Below are 20,396 nucleotides of genomic sequence, written 5' to 3' on the forward strand. Positions count from 1 at the left end.
GATTGCAGTCTTACCTAGTGTTAGTTGCACCTGGAGAATTTCAGATGCATTGTGTTGGGCAACTAGCCTGGTGGTGTGAATATCTTTGGTGAATATTGACACTCCTCCACCTTTAGTTTTTCAGTCCTGGTTTGGTGGCCGAAAAGTGTGGTAAGAGTTGTAGCCTGGTATTGCAGGGGTGCTCTCTGGAGCCTTGAACCAGGTCTCAGTTACTGCACAGACATCGATGTTCTCCATTTTTAGGAGTGCCTCGAGAGAGTGCATTTTGAGGTTTAGACTTCTAGGTTTGAGTAGCATTACCTTCAGATTTTGCATGCTTGTACATGTTACAGTGGTGGTTTTGTCCTTTGAACTTTGCCTAAAAAAGGCACTATAGGGGTGGCAAGAGCCTTAGCCAGTAACCTGAATCCCAGGGGTGACAGGTGCAGACCATCTCTGGCAAAGCATTGTGGTCTGTCGATCATGTCGTCCCAGGCAGACAGATACTGGATCCCCTTTGAATGACACCAGAAGCTTAGCCAATTGTTGAAGTCAATCATTTTGTCCTTATATTGTGGTATCATTCTGGGCAAAGGCAGGATGCTACTCAGGGCTAGGGTCATACCTGCCTGGGCCACATGATCCAAGAGCTCTTCCATGTCTCTTTTCATGTAGTCCAGGGAGGTACGTCTCAAGTCATTCACTCCAACATGGACAATGACAGAGTCAAACCATCCTGAAAGACTTCCTAGCTAAAATGTCTCTGTTCTTGCTCAACCCCAGGATAAACTATATCCCTAAATATGAACAAATACCTAATCATTCCTTACATCTCCTTACTCTCCCTTCTTCACTCACTTCCGTACTTCAATGAATTTCTCTCCCATGACCCTCTATCTAAATATGTTACATAGCCAGCCTTAGGCATAGGCCAACTAGGCGGCCGCCTAGGACACTGGTCTAACGGGGGAACTTTTCCAGTATTTATCTGGTGTAGGTAGACCAGGATGTGGGCAGCAGGTAGTGTGGTGGGGGGCACCGTGGAGCCCTTTTGCCTAAGGCACCAGTTGACCTAGGGCCGCTCCTGATATGCTAAACTCATTTTTTTCTCCTACTTCATCTTGCAGTTCATGTTTGCATTATACTATACTAACTTACCTTAGTTTCCTAAATTGGCTACAATTTCTCTAAATATTAAATCATCATCATATAAGTTGTATTTGTTCTTAACCAGTGTTTTCACATTATGTGTAATTTGGTACAGTTATTTAAACTGTAGAATTTTTTGTATTTTTTTTAAATTGCAAAATTATCATTCTTTTAACATTTTTTTTAGAACTTTGGAGTTTTTCTCCCTAGGTCTCTGCTGAAAATGTACCCAGTCAGACTTTCCTATTAATCAAATGTCAATAAATAAATAAATAGTCATCATTCTCTATCGGCTTTTCCTGTTAGGGGTCGCCACAGCGGATCATCTCTTTCCATTTCTTCCTATCCTCTGCATCTTGCTCTGTCACACCAACTTCCTGCATGTCCTCTCTCACCACGTCCATAAACCTTATCTTAGGCCTTCCTCTATTCCTCTTACCTGGCAGCTCCATCCTTAGCATCTTTTTCCCAATATACCCATCATCCCTCCTCAGCACATGTCCAAACCAATGCAATCTCGTCTCTCTTGCTTTGTCTCCAAACTGTCCAACATGAGCTGACCCTCTAATATACTGATTCCTAATCCTATCCATCCTAGTCACACCGAGTGCAAATCTTAACATCTTTAACTCTGCCACATCCAGCTCTGACTCCTGCCTTTTGTCAATGCCACTGTCTCCAACCCATATAACATAGCTGGTCTCACTACCCTCTTGTAGACCTTCCCTTTCACTCTTACTGGTACCCGTCTGTCAAAAATCACTCCTGACACTCTTCTCCACCCATTCCACCCTGCCTGTACTCTCTTCTTCACCTCTCTTCCACATTCACCATTACTCTGAACTGTTGATCCCAAGTACTTAAACTCGTCCACCTTTACCAACTCTACATCCTGCATCCTCACCATTCCTCTACCCTCCCTCTCATTTACACACATATATTCTGTCTTAGCCCTGCTGACCTTCATTCCTCTGCTCTCTAGAGCATATCTCCACCTCTCCAGAGTCTCCTCAACCTGATTCCTACTCTCACTACAGATCACAATGTCATCTGCAAACATCATAGTCCACGGGGCCTCCTGTCTGATCTCATCTGTCAACCTGTCCATCACCACTGCAAATAAGAAAGGACTCAGAGCTGATCCTTGATGTAATCCCACCTCCACCTTAAACGGATCTGTCACTCCCACTGCAGTCCTCACCACTGTCACACTACCCTCGTACATATCCTGTACCACTCTGAGATCTGATGCGGAGAACTTTTCATAATAAATAAATAAATAGTATGTGATAATATTCCTCAGTATACAAGTATGGAATTGAAGTGCGTTTTCAGAGCAATTCGGACTTCAGTGTGACTTCTAGTCCTGTTCATGTGCAATTTAATAGTTGTCAAGAGACTGTACAAGTGTAGAAACCCTCATGAAGAAATCATAGACCATTAACAGTGAGTTTTAAGCTAATGTGCTTTCAGCTTTAATGGAATGTAGAGATATTCCACCACAAGGTGTAGGTCTTTGATAAACTCGGCTATGGATGGATAATACTTTAAAGAGAAGAATTACTTAATCTACTTCCCTGTTAAAGCCTGAAAAATTAAATTATGTTCAAGAGAGACTGAAAGAATGCTCACAAAAGACAAAAGACAAAAATACTAAAATGATCAGAGGGCAAGACCCCATCCTCTTTGAAAGAGAGGGATACAGGGAGAATACAGCATAGTTCTGCAGGACAATAGATGAAGTAGTTGAGAAGTAGTATAACCCAGATAATTTCCTTTTTCACAGAGGATGGAAAGCTGTTGACAGAAAACTGGGAACATTTATTCATTAGAGATATGTCTCACACTAACTGTGTTGAACACAGAGACTGCGCTTATGACATCTGTGGCACAGAGTTGTCAGAAAGTATTCAGAGAGATAAACAAATATGTATTCCAACAGGCATGTCCATAAAGAAGTGAGCAGCTGATTAAAATTCATTACAGTTCAAAACATCCCCAGAGACTGATGACTTGTTACCTAAATTAGTTCCTCGTCTGTCAGCATCACAAGTGCACAGTACTGAAATCCCCAGGAATTCAAGCTTTTGGAAAATAGTGCAGAAACCTTTTTAAATATTCAGAGCAATCAAAACAGAAAAGTAAGTGTTATGTGAACTGAAAAGTATTGAAATGTGCTGCTGTTGTTCCAGTGAAGTGTATCAGCTAGGTACTTGATAAAAGAAAATGTTTTCTATTAATGTAATAGAATTCTCCAAACATCACATTGAGGTAATGCCTGAATGCATAATGTTCTGATTTTCAGCTGTACAAGTCATTGCAGTCACGTTCTACAAGACCCATTTTGATGCATACAGTATACCAAACACTATGTTTCCATGAAAAATAAATATTTGACATCATATCTTATCTAGGTATTTGTCCAGAAATGCTATTTTTTATGAAATCATTATGAGGAAATTGAGTTGTCAGCTTTACCTTGTTCAATTTTGAAAATTGTTCTTAGAATTCCTAACTTTTCAGTAAAGCATTTCTAATCGGGGCTATTTCTCAATTCATGCCACTCAGTTCTTAAGTTTTTAAATGTGTTTGTATGTTAAAAGGTACAGCTGTAGATGATAATATTGCAACTTATGAAATTATTGTACATTTTTTTCTTTTTTTAAGCCTTGCTGCATTTAAATGCTTATGTTATTTGACCCTCCCAAACTATGATAATACCAAGGCATAAGCTAGTTACTACTGTAGAAATGCATGGGGAGCATCCATCTTTATTGGACTTTTAGACAGTGTGCTCACCTGCGGCAATAATGTTGGTTTTGTCAGCAGAAACTGTAGAACATGTATTGGAACTGAGCATTCAGTATTTTTTGAAAAACCATCACATTACATTGCTGCATTTGTCTTCTTTTTTAGGGTTTGAACTCAGTTCATAGCACAATCATAAATTTGAGATTCACATAGTGTTATTTCATAGGGAACAGGGACCGTAATTTCAGTACAGGTACCCTTGAAATTATGTTTTTCTGCAATAGTACTAAAAGTCTTGAACTAATATTTTTCTATAATAGTAGTGTTTGTGCATTTAAAAACTGTATGGAGTCTAGGGTCTATGGGTTCTAAATTTCAGAAGCACCAGCTTTTCTGAAATGTTAGGATATTGACCTAGCACAGATACTGAACTGACCTTGTAGGGAGTATCAGTTCTATTATAGTATGTGGATATATGTCATTAGTGCAAAACACCATATGTCACACTAGTGTGATGCTACACTTCATGAATAGGTATGTTTAGACTTATGTGCAAAACTTGTGCCTTTTTACTGAATTCCTTCCACACACAGAGATTTATAGTGTTGCATTTTAGACAAATCATATATTTTATGTGACACCCTAAACTGTAACTGTACGTGTGAAAATGTTTCCCTATTTTCCTGTGCTTGTTTGTAGAATTCTCACTGCTGATCTTTGACAGACAGCTTCTGCCTCTCTCGTAGTCTTCATTCAGCTGCTTTTATTTACTGTTTATTTTTTACTGCTAAATTGTCTGTGTTTCTAATCAAGTTGATCATTTTAGGGACCTCATCAAGTCACAAAGACAGTATACAGAGCCTCTTTTTGTCATTCATTGAATGAACCACCCCCAGCATGTCGCTTACCTGCTCTGCACGCCCTTTAATTAGATGAATGTCTATCTACAAAAGGATTTCATTATAGCAAAGACAGGATGTAGCTATTTCACAGTAACAGCATGGCTTCAGCGTTCATGAATCTTTATATGATTAGTGGCTAGGGTGACAGAGCGACAAGGAGTGATGAATTTTGCCATACCTGGAAAGAGGGCAATTATGTGGATGTCTCTGACAGTGATCCCTGGTGTAGGCTGGGCACATATTTACCAGGATGTGTATCTATAAAGGGAAACAGGGTGGGGACATGCCTGAGCTGCCATGGCAGTGGGGATGGGTCTGCATATCATAATATAGCCTGACAGGATATGTGTCCCACCTGTACAAAGAAGCAACAACTGATATGACACCAGCAGATTCTAACAGTAGGGATGGATGGAGTCCTAATGTAGAGATGAAAGGGGTCCTAATGAAGAGATGAAAGGTCAGCAAGCAAAGGACAGTAGTAGTGCTGAAATTGAATTAATTCCCAAGTCTTGGTGAGTACCTACATGAGGTGGACCCTGTTTTTCACAAAATCTCACCAAGGCAACACATATATAGACTGTATTTATATAGCATATATCATGGACAGAAGTAAGTCAAAAACAAAACAAGACGCTGGGTACACAACACCCAGGATAAAAAAGTGTCCAATCCTAGAAGGTACACTGGTGCCAGGACTGGAAAAAAATACAGTGTAGAATCCTTAAAATACGGAAACATTCCTACCATACATCTCAACTGTACAGATTTTTGCAGAATGTCCAGACTTTTGGCTCATATTTTTGGCCTGCTCCTCAAAAAATTGAGAATTGAAGTCACTAAATAATGACATACATTTGAGTTTCAAACTTCAAATACTTCAGAAATGCATGTTAACAACATCAAAAATTCAACTTTTTACAGATGATGTTCTAATTACATCAGCAGGATCTAATTCTTCTATGCAGTCTTTATTTGATAAAATGATGAATTGTAAAAGTATTTCTGGTTTAATATTCAATGAAGAAAAAACTAAAATACTACCTATATATACACGAAAAAATACTCTCATTAGTGATTTTACTAAATATGTACCCAACTCAGGTCAGATAACTTATTTAGGTATAATACTATCTAAAGATATTAAATCTATTATATATAATAACTATAATACCTGTTTTCTTAATATACAAAATCTTTTAATACCTGGAATAATATGTTTTTACTATGGAGGAGAGACTTACAATTATTAAAATGATAATATTCCCCAAGATTTTATACTTAATACAATCAATAATACTTTCACCTACAAAATAACTATCAAGAAACTGAATACACTAATGTTAAATTTCTTATGGGCACCTAATAGACCTAGGATTGCATTAAAGAAACATACTAATAGCTGGTCTCAAGGGGTATTTCTTTTCCAGACTTTAATTTATATATTATCTCTTCTATTATAAAAGTTATTACTTTATTAATAGATCGGTCATATGTCGCAAAATGGAAAGATTATTGGGAGATAATTAGTATGCACTTCATGAAAATCTCCTTAACACATAAAAATATGATTATAAATAACTCCATGTTGTGGTTGCTAAAGGAATTTTGTACTTCACCTATTACACCTAAACATATGGTCTGTTACCCATTAAATATTTTAATAATAACTTTATATTCATGCACCCTAAGTATAGGGAATGGAATTTTATTGTATTCCCTATAATTTATACTCAGGGTATGCTTATGTCATCTACTTCTGAAGGAGCTCATTTAGCTATAGATAATAATCTAAAGTACTGGTATCAGCTGATATCTGATAATAAAGTTAAAAATCTAGATTTCTTAAAACAAGAATTTGATCTAAGAGAAACTTGCTGGTTAGAGGTTCAGATCTTTAGACAACATCTCATTGATAGAATAGATCTAATGTCTATAACAGTTAAAGAATCTATTCCAAAACTGATTGATTACTTGATAATAAATTTACAGCATAAAGTTTCTGATAAAGGTAAACTTTCATATATACATAAAATTATCAGACAAGAAACTTTTTACAATGTAGATTCATACTGGAATTATTTCACCTCTATTAATGGGGACCCACCAACTCAACAAGATAAACAATATATATTGGAATCTGCTTATAGAACTACATCTTCCATTGTCTGGAGACTTTATACATGGAAATTTTTACATAGATCTTTTATACACCTTTGATGATGAATAAAATTAATAATAAAGATAATCTATGTAAGAGATGTAATGTAGAAATTAATGCTGACTGGGCTCATATGTTTTATGACTGTATGAAGTTGAAAGAATACTGGAAGTCAATTAATGAATTTTTGCAGGCTCTTTTACAGATAATTTCATTATTTCTAAGTCTCTTATATTATTCAACACACCTGTACCTCAATGTGTTAAAAAGATTAAGCTTCCCTTGTTATGGTCTATCCTAGCAGTGGCTAGGAAAATAATAACTAGAAATTGGATTTCAGATACACCTCCTTCGTTCAATGAATTTTAAAATGTTATGAATATAATGTGTCATATGGAAATAAGCACAATTAGAATGAGAACAACTAGAAAAACATCACATTTTATTGTATGGGATAATTTACAAAATTTGTTAAAAAAATTCTAATTTCAATAGCACAGTATTTTAGTTTAATTAATTGATCTGATTGTAGTGGATGTCTTTGTAAATACTTTAGTTGTTTTGTTGAATATTATAATAATACCTATTTTTAATTATTTGTATAAAATTGTTATGATATTTCTCTTATATGTTAAAACAATAAACTTTAAAAAAAAAAAAAAAAGAAATGCATGTTAAAACAAACCCTGTTACTCTAGACACTTTCTAAGTTTATAAGAGCAATATTTAAAATGTGTCCCTAGTTTTGGGCCTTTGTTCCCCCCCCCATATTGTTGGTTCCTACAATGGGGCCAGGCCCAGTGGGAGGATGCCCCCCCCCCTGTTGCAGAGGGAAGTAGCAGTCCACAAATATCACAAAAATTGAAGAGCAAAGAAGAGCCCTAAAGACAACAGAGTGGACTATTTGAGGATAAGAAAGAAATTATGTATTGTTACTAGCATGCAAAAAGCCCAGAATTTCCAGACAGAGGATATACAAAACGATTAAGAGATAAATTAGAGGAAAAAAATACTTGCACAGGTAAAACTGTCAGAAGCTTCAAATGAAAATTTGCATTCGTTAATACAGCAGAGTTTTGAAAAACAGTATATAGATCAAGAAACGTTGATCTGTTTGGTAAAAGAAGCATCTGAGGAACTGCGAAAATATAAACAACAAAACCTAGATATTTTTGAAAAGTATAAAAAAGAAATATGGACATGGGAAAGAAAGAGGTATTTGATATGGTGCAATATTTATGCAAATGAGAAAGCCAAATTAATCAATATAAAGAAGGTAGCCCCAAAGATATTCGAAGAGAAATACAGGCAAAGGCATCCAGATATGGAAAACTTCACAATAAAAAAAATAATATCACAAAGATGGAATGTAGAAAAGAAAATTAGTAAAGTAGAAATTAAAAAAGAGAAGTTGAGGTTGTGGAGTGCCTGCGATGTGAAGGATTTAATGTAGAAGGTCTAATACAGATTACATCACAGCATGATGGAGTGGGTACCCAAAGTAAGGAGAAGCGGGAAGATCAGAAGACATCTGAAGAAGAAATATGGACATGCAAAAGAAAAAGAGATTTAATATGGTGTAATATTTATGCAAAGGAAAAAGCAAAACTAACCAATACAAAAAGAGCAGCACTGAAGACATTTGAAGAAAACCACAGGCAAAGGAATCCAGATATGGAAAACTTTACAATACAAAAAATAAGAACAGAAAGAGGAAAAGTAGAAAAGGAGATTAGTAGTGCAGAAGTTAAAGAAATAGAAACTGAAGTTATAGAGCACGTGCAAAATGAAAGATTCAGTGTAGAAAATCTAATGCAGAAAGCACCACAACAGGATAGAGCAATGGATATCCAAATTAAGGGGTAACCAGTGGAACAGGAAGCAATTGGTCAGGTGCCGTATGAAGATATTTTGGAGCCTTCCACAGGAAATTGGTATAAATGTTCACTTGAAGCTAGACAACAAGGGAAGGAACAAGAAACTACACTATCATAAATAACAAACTAAAAAATTTCAGCACAGGCAGAAAAACTTAGAAGATACACAGATAAATATAAAGAGAAAGTACAAAATAAGCAATTTATTGATGACACAAAAAAGTTTTATAGAGAATTGGAAAACAAGGCAAAGTGAATTGAAAGATCACCAACAAAAGAAGAAATAGATGCTTTTTGGAGAAGTAATCTATGAAGATCCTTTGTAGAAAAGAAGTAAAAGAAAAAAGAAGTTTAAAGGTGCAGGATATGAAATGTGATGAAGTAACAGCCCGAGAGACTGAAACAAAGTTAAGAAAAGCCTCTAATTAGATAACCCCAGGCCCAGATGGTAGTACCTAATGTTTGGTTAAAAGTATTAACATCTCTGCACAAAGATTTATCCATGAGTAAGAACTATTTATATGCATACCCTGAACAGACACCAACCTGGCTAACAACAGGAAAAACAACACTACTACTTAAGAGTGAACCTGGAAGCTACCCTAAAAATTAGAGACCAATAATTTGCCTTCTGACGACTTATACACTATACACTGGAATTGATGCTGATAGAGTTTATCATCATTTAGAAGAAAGCTCATTTATGGCAGTTGAACAAAAGGGCAATAAAAGAAAGTGATATGGAACAAAGGTTCATTTGTTGTTAAATAAAGTCATGGTGGAGAACTGTAAAAAGGGGAAGAATCTAAGTATGCCATGGAGTGACTACAAAAAAAGAATTTGATAGTATCCCACATTCATAGATAAAAGAGTGCTTAAAAATGTACAAGAATTTGATAGTATCCCACATTCATAGATAAAAGAGTGCTTAAAAATGTACAAGATACACCATACATTGATTGATTACATTACTGTGACCATGAAACAGTGGCAGACCACTTTGCAAGTAAGCCATGATAAAGTACAAATTATTATCCCAGGGATAAAAATTAAGATGGGGATATTCCAGGGTGACTCTGTCACCGTTGCTATTCTGCCTTGCCCTTAACCCATGAAGCTGCCTACTTAACAGCTTAGGGCATGGCTATAATTTGGCTCCTAGAAAACAACAACGTGTAAAGACTTCTCATCTTCTCTTTGTCAATGATTTAAAACTGTATAGCTCATCAGATGAGGAACTGAAAGCACAGCTGCAGGTTGTCAAAACTTTTTCAGATAATATTAGAATGTTATTTGTTTTTGATAAATGTGCAAAAGCAACCTTTAAAGCTGGAAAACTGCAGCACAAGAAAACATCAGTTTGGGACAAGAATGTGATATAAAAGAACTTGAGTAAGAGGGAGTGTAAAAATATCTGGGAATTGATGAAGGATCAGCAATAAAATATGAACAAATGCAAATAAAACTTAGTAAGGAATACTTTAGAAGACTTAAATTAATCCTGAAAACAGTGTTGATATCTAGGAACAAAATCCAAGCTATAAACCAATTTGCTCCTCCTGTCCTAACTTACAGTTTTGGAGTGATTGTTTGGCCCCAAAACATGTTAGATAGATTAGATATTAAAACAAGAAGGATGCTTCATGCTCACCAAATGATCTATAAAAATCAGTGCATACCAAGACTATATATATTCCCCATTCTGAAGGAGGGATGGGCCTCCTTGAAATTGATTACATGTATAGATCTGCAGTCGTGGGACTCCACACATATCTGCTGACCTCACAAGACAAAAATGTAGTGAAAGTTTTGAAACATGAAGAGAATAAATCTAAGATGACATCTCTGCTTAGTTTATCAGAAGCATATCAGCATCAAGCAGGAATGGAAATCAAACCAGAAGTAGATAAAGATCAGGCAGCAACTGAATGTGTCAGAAAACAAAAGAAAAAATATAAGGTGAAGGACCAGGTGAAAAGGCAAGAAATGTGGAAAATGCATAAATGTATTTGCAAGTATAGAAAACTTCTGGAAGAACCTCATGTTGAGCAGGAACAAATGCAGGCATAGTTAAGGAGAGGTGAATTCAAATCAAAAGATAAAATGTTAATACTGGTGGCCCAAGATAATGGGCTACATATACGTTGATTTACAAAGTCCATTGAACATATGGGAGAAACAGATAAATGTAGGTTTTGTAAAACTGAATTGGAAACAGTTGTTGTTGCTGGTTGTGACATACTAATAGCAGAAGGACTGTATACGGAAAGGCATAATAATGTGGCAAGACTGTTGCACTGGGGATTGTGCAAACACTAAGGTACTGAAGTGGCTGAAAAACACTGGAAACATGAGCCACAAAGCATCCTAGAAAATAATGAAGTCTACATCATATGGGATCACCCTATACCAACAGTTCAAAAGATAGATGCTAGAAAACCGGATATAGTGTTCCAAGAAAAGGAGACAAAAATAGCACTGATCATTGAAATTGCCACACCCGGTGACTACAGTGTCCTGAATACAGGGAGACACAAAATTATAAAATATCAGGATTTGCAATTAGAAACAAGAGCAATGTGGAAGAAAGATACCCAGATAGTTCCACTAGTAATAGGAGCAATGTGTCTTATAAAAAAGGGTCTACAATCATATTTAGACATGTTACTAATACATGTAACTCTGTACGAATTGCAGAAGGAGTCATTATTGGGCACGTTGTGGGTGCTGTGAAGAGCACATTTGTCTGACATCAAAGAATGAAACAATACTAATTTCATGAAGTTAATCATACTTTGACTTTGGAATGGGGTCCATTCCCGTCATGGTATTAAAAACCCAAAAGATTTGGAGAAATTAAAAAATAGGGATGGACCCTTTTTCAGTCTACTGTAGGCTGTAACTGACCTGCTTCCAACTGAATTCCCATTTAGATCCACCAATAGCAGTGATAAGAACATCCTTTCTTGATATTACATTGGCTGTACTAAACTTCTAATTATTTATAACTGTTTCATTATGATTATGGGCTGTGTGTACCATCTGCCTTTCTGTTCTCCAGAGTCTGTCTTCTGTGTAAATGCCATGGCCCAATGCACCTCTGAATCACATTTGTTAATGTGATAGCTATCCTATCAACCCTCTGCTAGCCTCACCTATTCTAATGCTTGCCAATGAAGCACACAGTTATTGAACTTCTTAAGCTAAGTAATAACCCAGTTTTTGATTTATGTCTGTCCTCCTTAGATGATTTATATAACAAGCTATTTGAGTAATGTATACAGTGAATAATACATGCAATATGAGGATATAATTAGATAAATAATATATCTAGTATAAAAGCAATGCATTCAGTGGTGTTTGCGAAACGTGTCTGTTTTAAATGGGTTAGTAATATATCTGTTGAGTCCTTCTGGTTTTTAATATCATTGTGACGGCAACACTCTACTTCTGTTTGTTTGCTGTGATATCAGACCACCACTGATAAGGGTTTCTTGGGACCATGTTTCGTATCCTCATTTAAATTTTAGGAAAGGACAGAAAATAAGAAGTAGTACTTGGATGCATCTATTTTTTATCATATCATTTTTAATTCATGGAATCTTGCCCACTACTATTTGTCCAGTAACCACTGTGTTTTTATGTCTAGGTACTAGAAATGGTGCTAGTTATGGTTGGCATTTTGCCATCTCATAATGAGAGTGACTCTGAAGTACTAAGACCTCAAAAAGTAGAGTCTCCTGAACGCAGAAGTTCATATATGTCTTCAGCAGCTCAGACTTCTCCAAGAAGGCAAACCAGAGGTAGTGTGTTTTCGATTTTTTCATTTAACATTGATTCCAAGTGCTATGTACATTTTGTAGCCTGTCCAAATTAAACCTCAAAATATAATCTGCAGTTTATTAAGCAATAATAGCAATGGCAGTTGAAAGTCAGAAGGAATATTTTATTTTGTTACTGGTAGCACTGCTTAAACCATCAAAGTGGTCTCATGATAAGCCTCTCTGGTGGCATATACGGTTAAATCCTGACCATAGCCCAGCCAATCCAGGTTTGATTAGTGCCTAGGGTGACTGATGGAGTGACAAGGAGGGATGGGTGTTGCCATCCTGGGGGGGGGGGGGGGCAGTCCTGTGGATATCTCTGATGGTGGAGGCTAAACACATCATTACCAGGAAATGTGTCCATAAAGGGAAATAAGATGGAGACATGGCTGAGCTGCCATGGAGGTGGGGGTGAAATGTTGCACATCTCCAATGTAGGCCTGCCCCCGACTTAACCACATGAACCACAGGAAGTGGAGAGAAAGTATATAGATTATAAGATAACCCCCCCCCCCTCCAGAACATAGACAGTCACAAGATGTCCTCAGGATACTCACTGGCCCTTCTCAGATTCAGGGATTGGACCAGGGGTGAATTAGATGGATGGGGGAGGACACTCTGACAGCTGTCAGAATGACAGGAAGGGGATGCTACCTTATCAACATTAAGAATATTTTGGCTAAAACTGTTTTATATACATGCACACACACTGTTTCTAGGAAGGGCAAAACCCATCTTCAATGCACTATTCCTTCCTGCCTTCTTGGTAACATACTGCCTCAGGCCCACCAATATAGCACACCAAGGTCATAGTTACTATGCACTTTTAAAATATGCCAGCCATACTATTAACATAGTCATAGTTAAGCAGGCTCTCTTTTTCTTCAAATGGTGTATGTCAACAGTTATAATTCACCAGTTTTAGGTTAAACTCTTTCCCATTCTCAACTGTAACAGACAGTAAAATCAGTCAGAAGCTGCAAACTGATGCAAAAGAGCTTGTTGCTCATAGAAAATGTAGATTAGAGCTAGATCATAATGATTACCAGACTGAGACTGCTTTGGTTTCTGTGCCAACACCTGAAATAGGAGTGACATAGCTAGAGGTAGGAAACAGAAAACAGTATAACACTTGTGTTTATATCTATCTGCAGATTTGTCATATTTGCTGCATAGGGGTGCAGCTGTTTGGAGTTCCTGGGGATGCACTGGGTCATCAGCAAAGTGGTGGCATCAGGGTTCCCACTGAAGCAGTCACTGTTCATTTCATAAAGACTTCCTACAGTATTACCAGAAGCATACCAGGAAACCTGAGGGTGGTTTTAGGGCCTGATTTGCTGGTAATGGGTAGAGCATTGATGCCTGACGCAAGTACTCAGCAGTGAAAGATTTTCATACATAAATTGTTGAATGAATCTTTTCTGACCCAACCCAGCTTGACTATTCAAAATGTACTCATCAATGTCTATTTTTTAGACATGTAGAACATGGATACAAGAGTGGAATCATTTTTTTTTTACTGGTGACGGCAGTATGGATGCTGGGTAGATGAAGAATGATAGTTGGGTAAAAACTTGAATATCTATGAACTGGGAGAGAGAACTACCTGGACTCCGTTGCTGAAAAAGGATAGATGGATATTAGTTATTGATGGGAGCTAGAAATGCATTCTCTTGGAAAGTGAATGCATTAACATTTATTAATTTATTTATTTACCAGATGTTGATGGGATAGAGCACAGATCCAGACGGACTGTTTACAGACTCAACCCAGAAAACCATCACCAGTCAAGAGAACATGGATATTCACATGTTCAAGGAAATTGACCTCCGGGATTGTCCAACTATAGGAGATATATCTTGCACTACAAGAGCATGTTAAATTGTTCAAACTGGGGTATGGCCAGGGAATTTTCTCTGTTTACCCAAGTGAATGTAAGAGAAGTACAACTATTTTAGTTAAGAACAGGTTTTCCTTTATTATTAAAGAATAAATTGTTGATAAGTTGAGCAGCTAGCTACACGGCCCATAAGGAAAGTCTTGATGGGAAATCCATCACAATTAATGTTTATGTCTTTCGGCTTTTCCCGGTTAGGGGTCGCCACAGCTGAACTCGGTCTGCTAATGATTGGCAGTTGATTTTTATGTGCCGAGTTACCAGCCCTGACGCACAACCTTCAACGAAGGTACACCCATTCACGCATGTCTATGCATAAGACGCTCTAGATGAGAACCGAACCGGACAGCATCTTACTGTGAGGCGACAACGCTACCGCAGCACCACCACCACAGAAATCCATCACAATTAATAATGCACGTATATCCTCACGTACACAGAAAATGGTAAAAGTTATGCAGGAAGGGATGGTACTAAGGTGATGATGTCCAAAATGGAGGGCCAAGTCAGTGTGTGATACAGGCTCTAGAGCATTTTGTGGGTGGTTTAGTGAGAATAGTGGGGATGGTGGATATCTATGCCCATTTAAATAAGAGCAGGAAGGGAAATGCTTGTTATTCTTTCAGCCACCACTCCTTCTCTTGTATCAACAAAATATTAGTTTATTATGCTTGTTACTATCTCATACACAATTCCTTTTGTCATATCAACACTATCAACTAGGGGGAACTTGTATGGATGGTGAGCAAAATAAATACTGGCCCAGTTCTCCTATCCAGTCATGCCCCACTGATCTCCTTGAGAATAGTTGCAATAAATATTGCTGTACAGATTCTACTTATATTAATGTAATGAAGAGAGCTTTTAGGAAGGTATTAATGGGTTTTATATGACTGTAAAGAAGAAGGCTTTGAAAAATGTATAGATTATGCAACTAGGAAAGTTTAAATTTGGAAGGTGAGATGCCATTATCAGAACAGTGGGAGGATGTCAAAGGTCAGTGACATTATATCTGAGGGGCTATACTACGGAGAGTGGGAAAGGAAGAAGAGAATTGCATTGGAAACGTTATTGGTAGATGTGCTACACAAGCAGGGAACGTTTGCAAGGAAATTGATTGTCAGCCCTTTTGAAATAACAGACATTCAGGAACAAGTAGAGAAATTGTTAAATGTCAAGAATGAAAACACTTAAAGGAGTTTTCAACTGAAATAGACTATTCTCCATGAAGCCAGAAATGTTTCATAGATTAGCTGTCTTATCGTCTTCTCATACAAGGTGGTGGTACACTTATTAGAGTTTCCTGGCAGCTTCGTGTTTTAGTGGTGATTTTGTTGTGGGTATTTCATTAGTTGTATGAAAAGTTAAGCGCTAACAACTGCATATACACTGAATGGGTTGCTGATAAGATACTTAGGTAATCCTCGGTTGTACATTTTCAGTTACTACATACCGGTACCTATTTAAAAATTAAAATTTTCTGTTTCTTTAGTCTCTTCAGGTGGCTAGTTTTACTGTGCAGCCATTTAAATTAGAAGGTTATAACTATTTAACTATAGCAAACATCTTGTTTTTAATTGGCAAGGGTACTTTCAAAGCTCCTAACCCTCAATACCTTGCAGCTTGTTGCCTGCCTATAAGTCAGGCACCTTTCCTTGGACAGCAGATTACTAAGAGTATGAAAGCCTTTAATCAGCTTGTTTGTTGATTTATAAGCAATTCTTTTGAAGACGCACCATTTGTTCTGCATTTACAATTGAAGAAGAAATTCTTGCTTATAATGCATCTACAAGCAATGTTCTTATACTAACAATGGGAATCAACTAGAATTAAAGTTGGCTGGCATTTTAAATAATAGTAGCCACAGTACTAATACTTCCCGTATAGTTGCTTTAAACATAAATATCTTTGAAGTTAATATATATGTTACCCTTGACCTTGACATTATACCAGGGAAACACCCTTGTTCCCTATAAACAAGTGCATCCTTGTTCCCAAAAAAACAAACAGCCTAGAAAGAAAAAATCCTACACATATTTCTTTAAATAATATCCATCATCTATCCTAAAAAATCTGGTCTGTTGAAGGTATGTTTCTTCATAAACATCAGGCCTATCTAGGGCATGCTTCTTCATAAGTATCAGGCCCTTTGAGGATATGCTTCTTCATAAGCATCAGACCTTTTGAGGGTATGTTTTTTCATAAGCATCAGGCCTTTTGAGGGTATGTTTCTTCATAAGCATCAGGCCCTTTGAGGATACCCTTCCTCATCAGTGTCAGGCCTTTTGAGGGTATGTTTCTTCATAAACATCAGGCCCATTGAGGGCATGCTTCTTAATAAGCATCAGGCCTTCTGAGTGTATATTTTTTCATAAACATCAGAACCCCTCTATCCCCTTGTAACATAGAACAAATACACAAAACTATGTAAATTAAAATATATATATATGTTTCCTCCTGCAGAGAGTAGCATTTGCCTCAAATCAGTAGCTGCACCCACAAGTATTATTTATTCTAAAATTAAGATTACCCATGCATGTTAGCACCTGTGTTTCTACATGGATTGATTGCTTCAATTTTTTTTCTTACTGCTATTCCCCTTCCGGATATGAAAAAGAACATATTGCATACTTTCAGTAAACAATAAACATTACATGGTAGCCCTAAGAAAATGTGCACTGGCTAGCTTTAAATAAATAAACAAAATTGTGCACTATTATATTAAATGCAGCAAAGTAGTAAGGGTGCTGGGGGGTGGGGGGAACTACTAGCATAATGTATTCACTTCCCATAATTTCAAAGTTCATTTATTTTTCACTGAACTGATTCCTAGTATACATTTAAAGGTTAATTATACCGTATCTCATACATTTTACTAAGCACACGGTATTCAGACCTTGCATGATTAATTACTGCCCATCTCCAAATAAAAGTAGTTAGTAATGTAAAAAATAAACAGGTAGCAACTTTGCAGATGCATGAAAGAATCATTGTAAATTTTCCTCAGAAAACGCTGTTCAAACTTCTTATGATTAATTGCTTGCAGCTGAACACTCGTTGTCTCCCACTGAGAATATTTTGGTAATGGAAAAAAAAAGCTAATGAATTTCTGAATGCAATAAAAGGCTACAATTTTCACTCCTTTCATCATTTTGTCTTATTTCTCGAGCCCATTTGTATAAAAACAGCTTATCTATAACTTAAATCAGTGACATCAGTCTAGATATCCATTACAGGGGAGGTTATCTTAATATAACATTTAATGTAATCAGTACACTTTTACATATCCCACTCCAGAGGCTAAGATCACATTATATTAACTTTAATTTGCTTCTTTCCAGCCTTTCTTACCTTGTTAGTATGTAAATCTAGACACCCAGCAATGTAAAAGCAGGAGAAGTTATTGTCTTAATTCTACACATAATGTGATCAGTACACTTTTATGTCCTGCGCCCAGCAGACAAAGATCACAACATTACATTAACTTTAACTTGCATATTTCCAGGCTTTGCCTTCTTACAGTGTAAAGCTTTGATACATTATGACTAAGAAAAGTTCTTTCTTGCTTTAATATTTAGCATGATGAGACTTCCCTCACATCACATTTTAAAATGCCCCTAATTGCACCTACTCAAAACTGATTCATAATTTACCATACAATTTCCATCATGAAATGTTATACAAATATCAATAAGAACAAAAACTGCTTTGCTTACAGTTACCTCTTCAGTCCCTTCAATGTCCTTCTGAACATTAATCACAAAGTGGAGTATATGCTTTACAATTCACCCAAAAGTTAAATGCTGTCAACATAATTTCAATCTTTCTCAGTCACATCTTCTTGCAAAGCCACATTTCACATATTTAATTCTGTATCTAATAGACTTGATGCTTTAAAGACCCCATTTATTCACTAATTTCATAAATGTGCTGGTCTTTTCCTGAGCATCACATTTCCCAGTACCAAGGCAAATTTTGCTCCTGGTGTGAATGTGAGGGTAGACAGTAGAGCAGAAAGGTGTTAGGACCTGGCCTTTCTCCTTAGGAGGAAGGAGCACCAGATCAAAGAATTAATATTTTGTTTTTTTTGTTTGTTTTTTTGTTTGTTTTTGCTTTCAAGCAAAGAATGTGAGAGCATTAAGGAGGAGCACCAGAACAGAGAATGGACCCTTTTTTGCCTACACACAGCATGAAAAAGTATAGAGAATGCAGACCATTTAAAAAAAAGAAGGATGCCAGATGAGTTAGTGGCAAATGAGCCAGGTACAACTCTGCAGGGTATCACACAAACACTATGCTTCCCCTCAAATTTTAATACTTTTAATTTCTGCCACAATTTTTTTCAGGAAAAACTCTTTCTGCTGTTATGCTTCATCTTTACTTGTATAAGTCTTGGCTTCTTTCTCATAGCCAGATTAAGAGAATACATACAATATGCCCTCTCAATTAGCAATACTGAAGTGTAATAACATTCCAATTGCATATTTGTACTTTCATAAAATGAATGCAGTCTTTTCTTTCCAGGTTTTTTTGATACAGCAGAAATCGCACATTTTCTCTGCATGCTCTGCCTTCTAATTGTACTATTTTTCAAAACAGCACTTTTTGAGAAGATTAATGCTCAGCCAAACTTTCCTTCATTTTATCTTGTGATTTTTGCAGTTTTATCAGTTCATCTGAACTTCTGTTTTTTTCAGCCTTTTATTTGCCAGAATATATACTTCACTTATTTTAAACACTTCTAAGTGCACTTGATTTAATTTCCTCTAAATTACTGAAAGCCATCTTCTATACCAAAGCTGAAACTTAAACTGCTTTTTGCTGAAGTGCTGCTCTTCACTTTTCTAGTTGATTTATTCTTCCTTTCTCCATATTTATTTGTTGACATTCAGGTAGTGTAATGATTAGCAAGTAACTGAATTTTACCTAGACTGAGTTACATTTTTTTTATCATAATTTCATTTTTCATACTGGGAGAGCCCTAGTCATCTATTTGATCAGGTGAATCCAGATTGGCAGTTGTATGTTATAGATTAACTTGATTTCTGTGTTTAAACTATTCACAAAAATAGTTATGTTGTATGTTATAGATTAACTTGATTTATGTATTTAAACTATTCATAAAAAATAGTCATGTTGTATGTTATAGAACATATTTAAACTATTCACAAAAAATAGTTATGCATGCTGTCATTGTAAACTGTCAGTCATGAGCAAAGGAGGTTATTGTCAACTGCTGTACATCTTTCCTCAGTGAAACCAAAATATTGGCAGTATAAATTCTTTTTATACCAGAAAAGTCTACCATTATGTTTGTACACATTTCTAAACATTCTTGATAAATTAGCTGATGTCTCAAATGCAGAGTAATGGAAGTGGGATACAAGATCCTTAATAACCTTCTTAACAGGCATAGAGCTTGTGCTAAAAATAAACTGTAAAATGTCAATGAACAGATAATGTGAACAGTACTACTAAATGATAGCTTTGTAGGTTCATAAGAAATTACTAAGCTAACAGTTTAAGAGCCCTTGCGAGCCTAGCCAATATAATTCGATTTTACCCAATATGTGGACCCTAGGGGCAAGAAGATGGCTTAGGTATGTGCATATGCCTTGATTATTTTACAGACTGCCTCTGTCCATAAGGGACATAGAGCTATTTCAGGTGTGAATTTACGATTCCCCATCCATTAATCCAAACTGTGTTTGAAGAGGGCTAGGGAGGGCTCTATTTAGTATGAATTGGATGCTGTTCCAAAGAAAGGGCAATCTCTGAGAGACACATCTGTCTGTCCAGCATGTTTTGTTTGAGTCACTGACTACATTTAAATCCTTAGACTGGGTGACCCTTGTG

General features: G+C 36.5%; 1 protein-coding gene across 1 annotated transcript in view; it reads left to right on the top strand.

The window, feature by feature from the left end:
- Nucleotides 1-20,396, top strand: part of LOC122814238 (dynein axonemal heavy chain 5-like) — a 3,525,594-nt gene that overhangs the window by 2,513,777 nt on the left and 991,421 nt on the right. Inside the window, exon 83 of the mRNA XM_044086840.1 lies at nt 12,469-12,622. Coding sequence (XP_043942775.1) covers nt 12,469-12,622 — 154 coding nt within the window. The remainder of the gene's footprint in view (nt 1-12,468; nt 12,623-20,396) is intronic.

Source organism: Protopterus annectens, chromosome 1.part1 (assembly GCF_019279795.1).
Source record: "Protopterus annectens isolate FY-2018-M chromosome 1.part1, PAN1.0, whole genome shotgun sequence".
In the NCBI taxonomy this organism is placed as follows: domain Eukaryota; kingdom Metazoa; phylum Chordata; order Ceratodontiformes; family Protopteridae; genus Protopterus; species Protopterus annectens.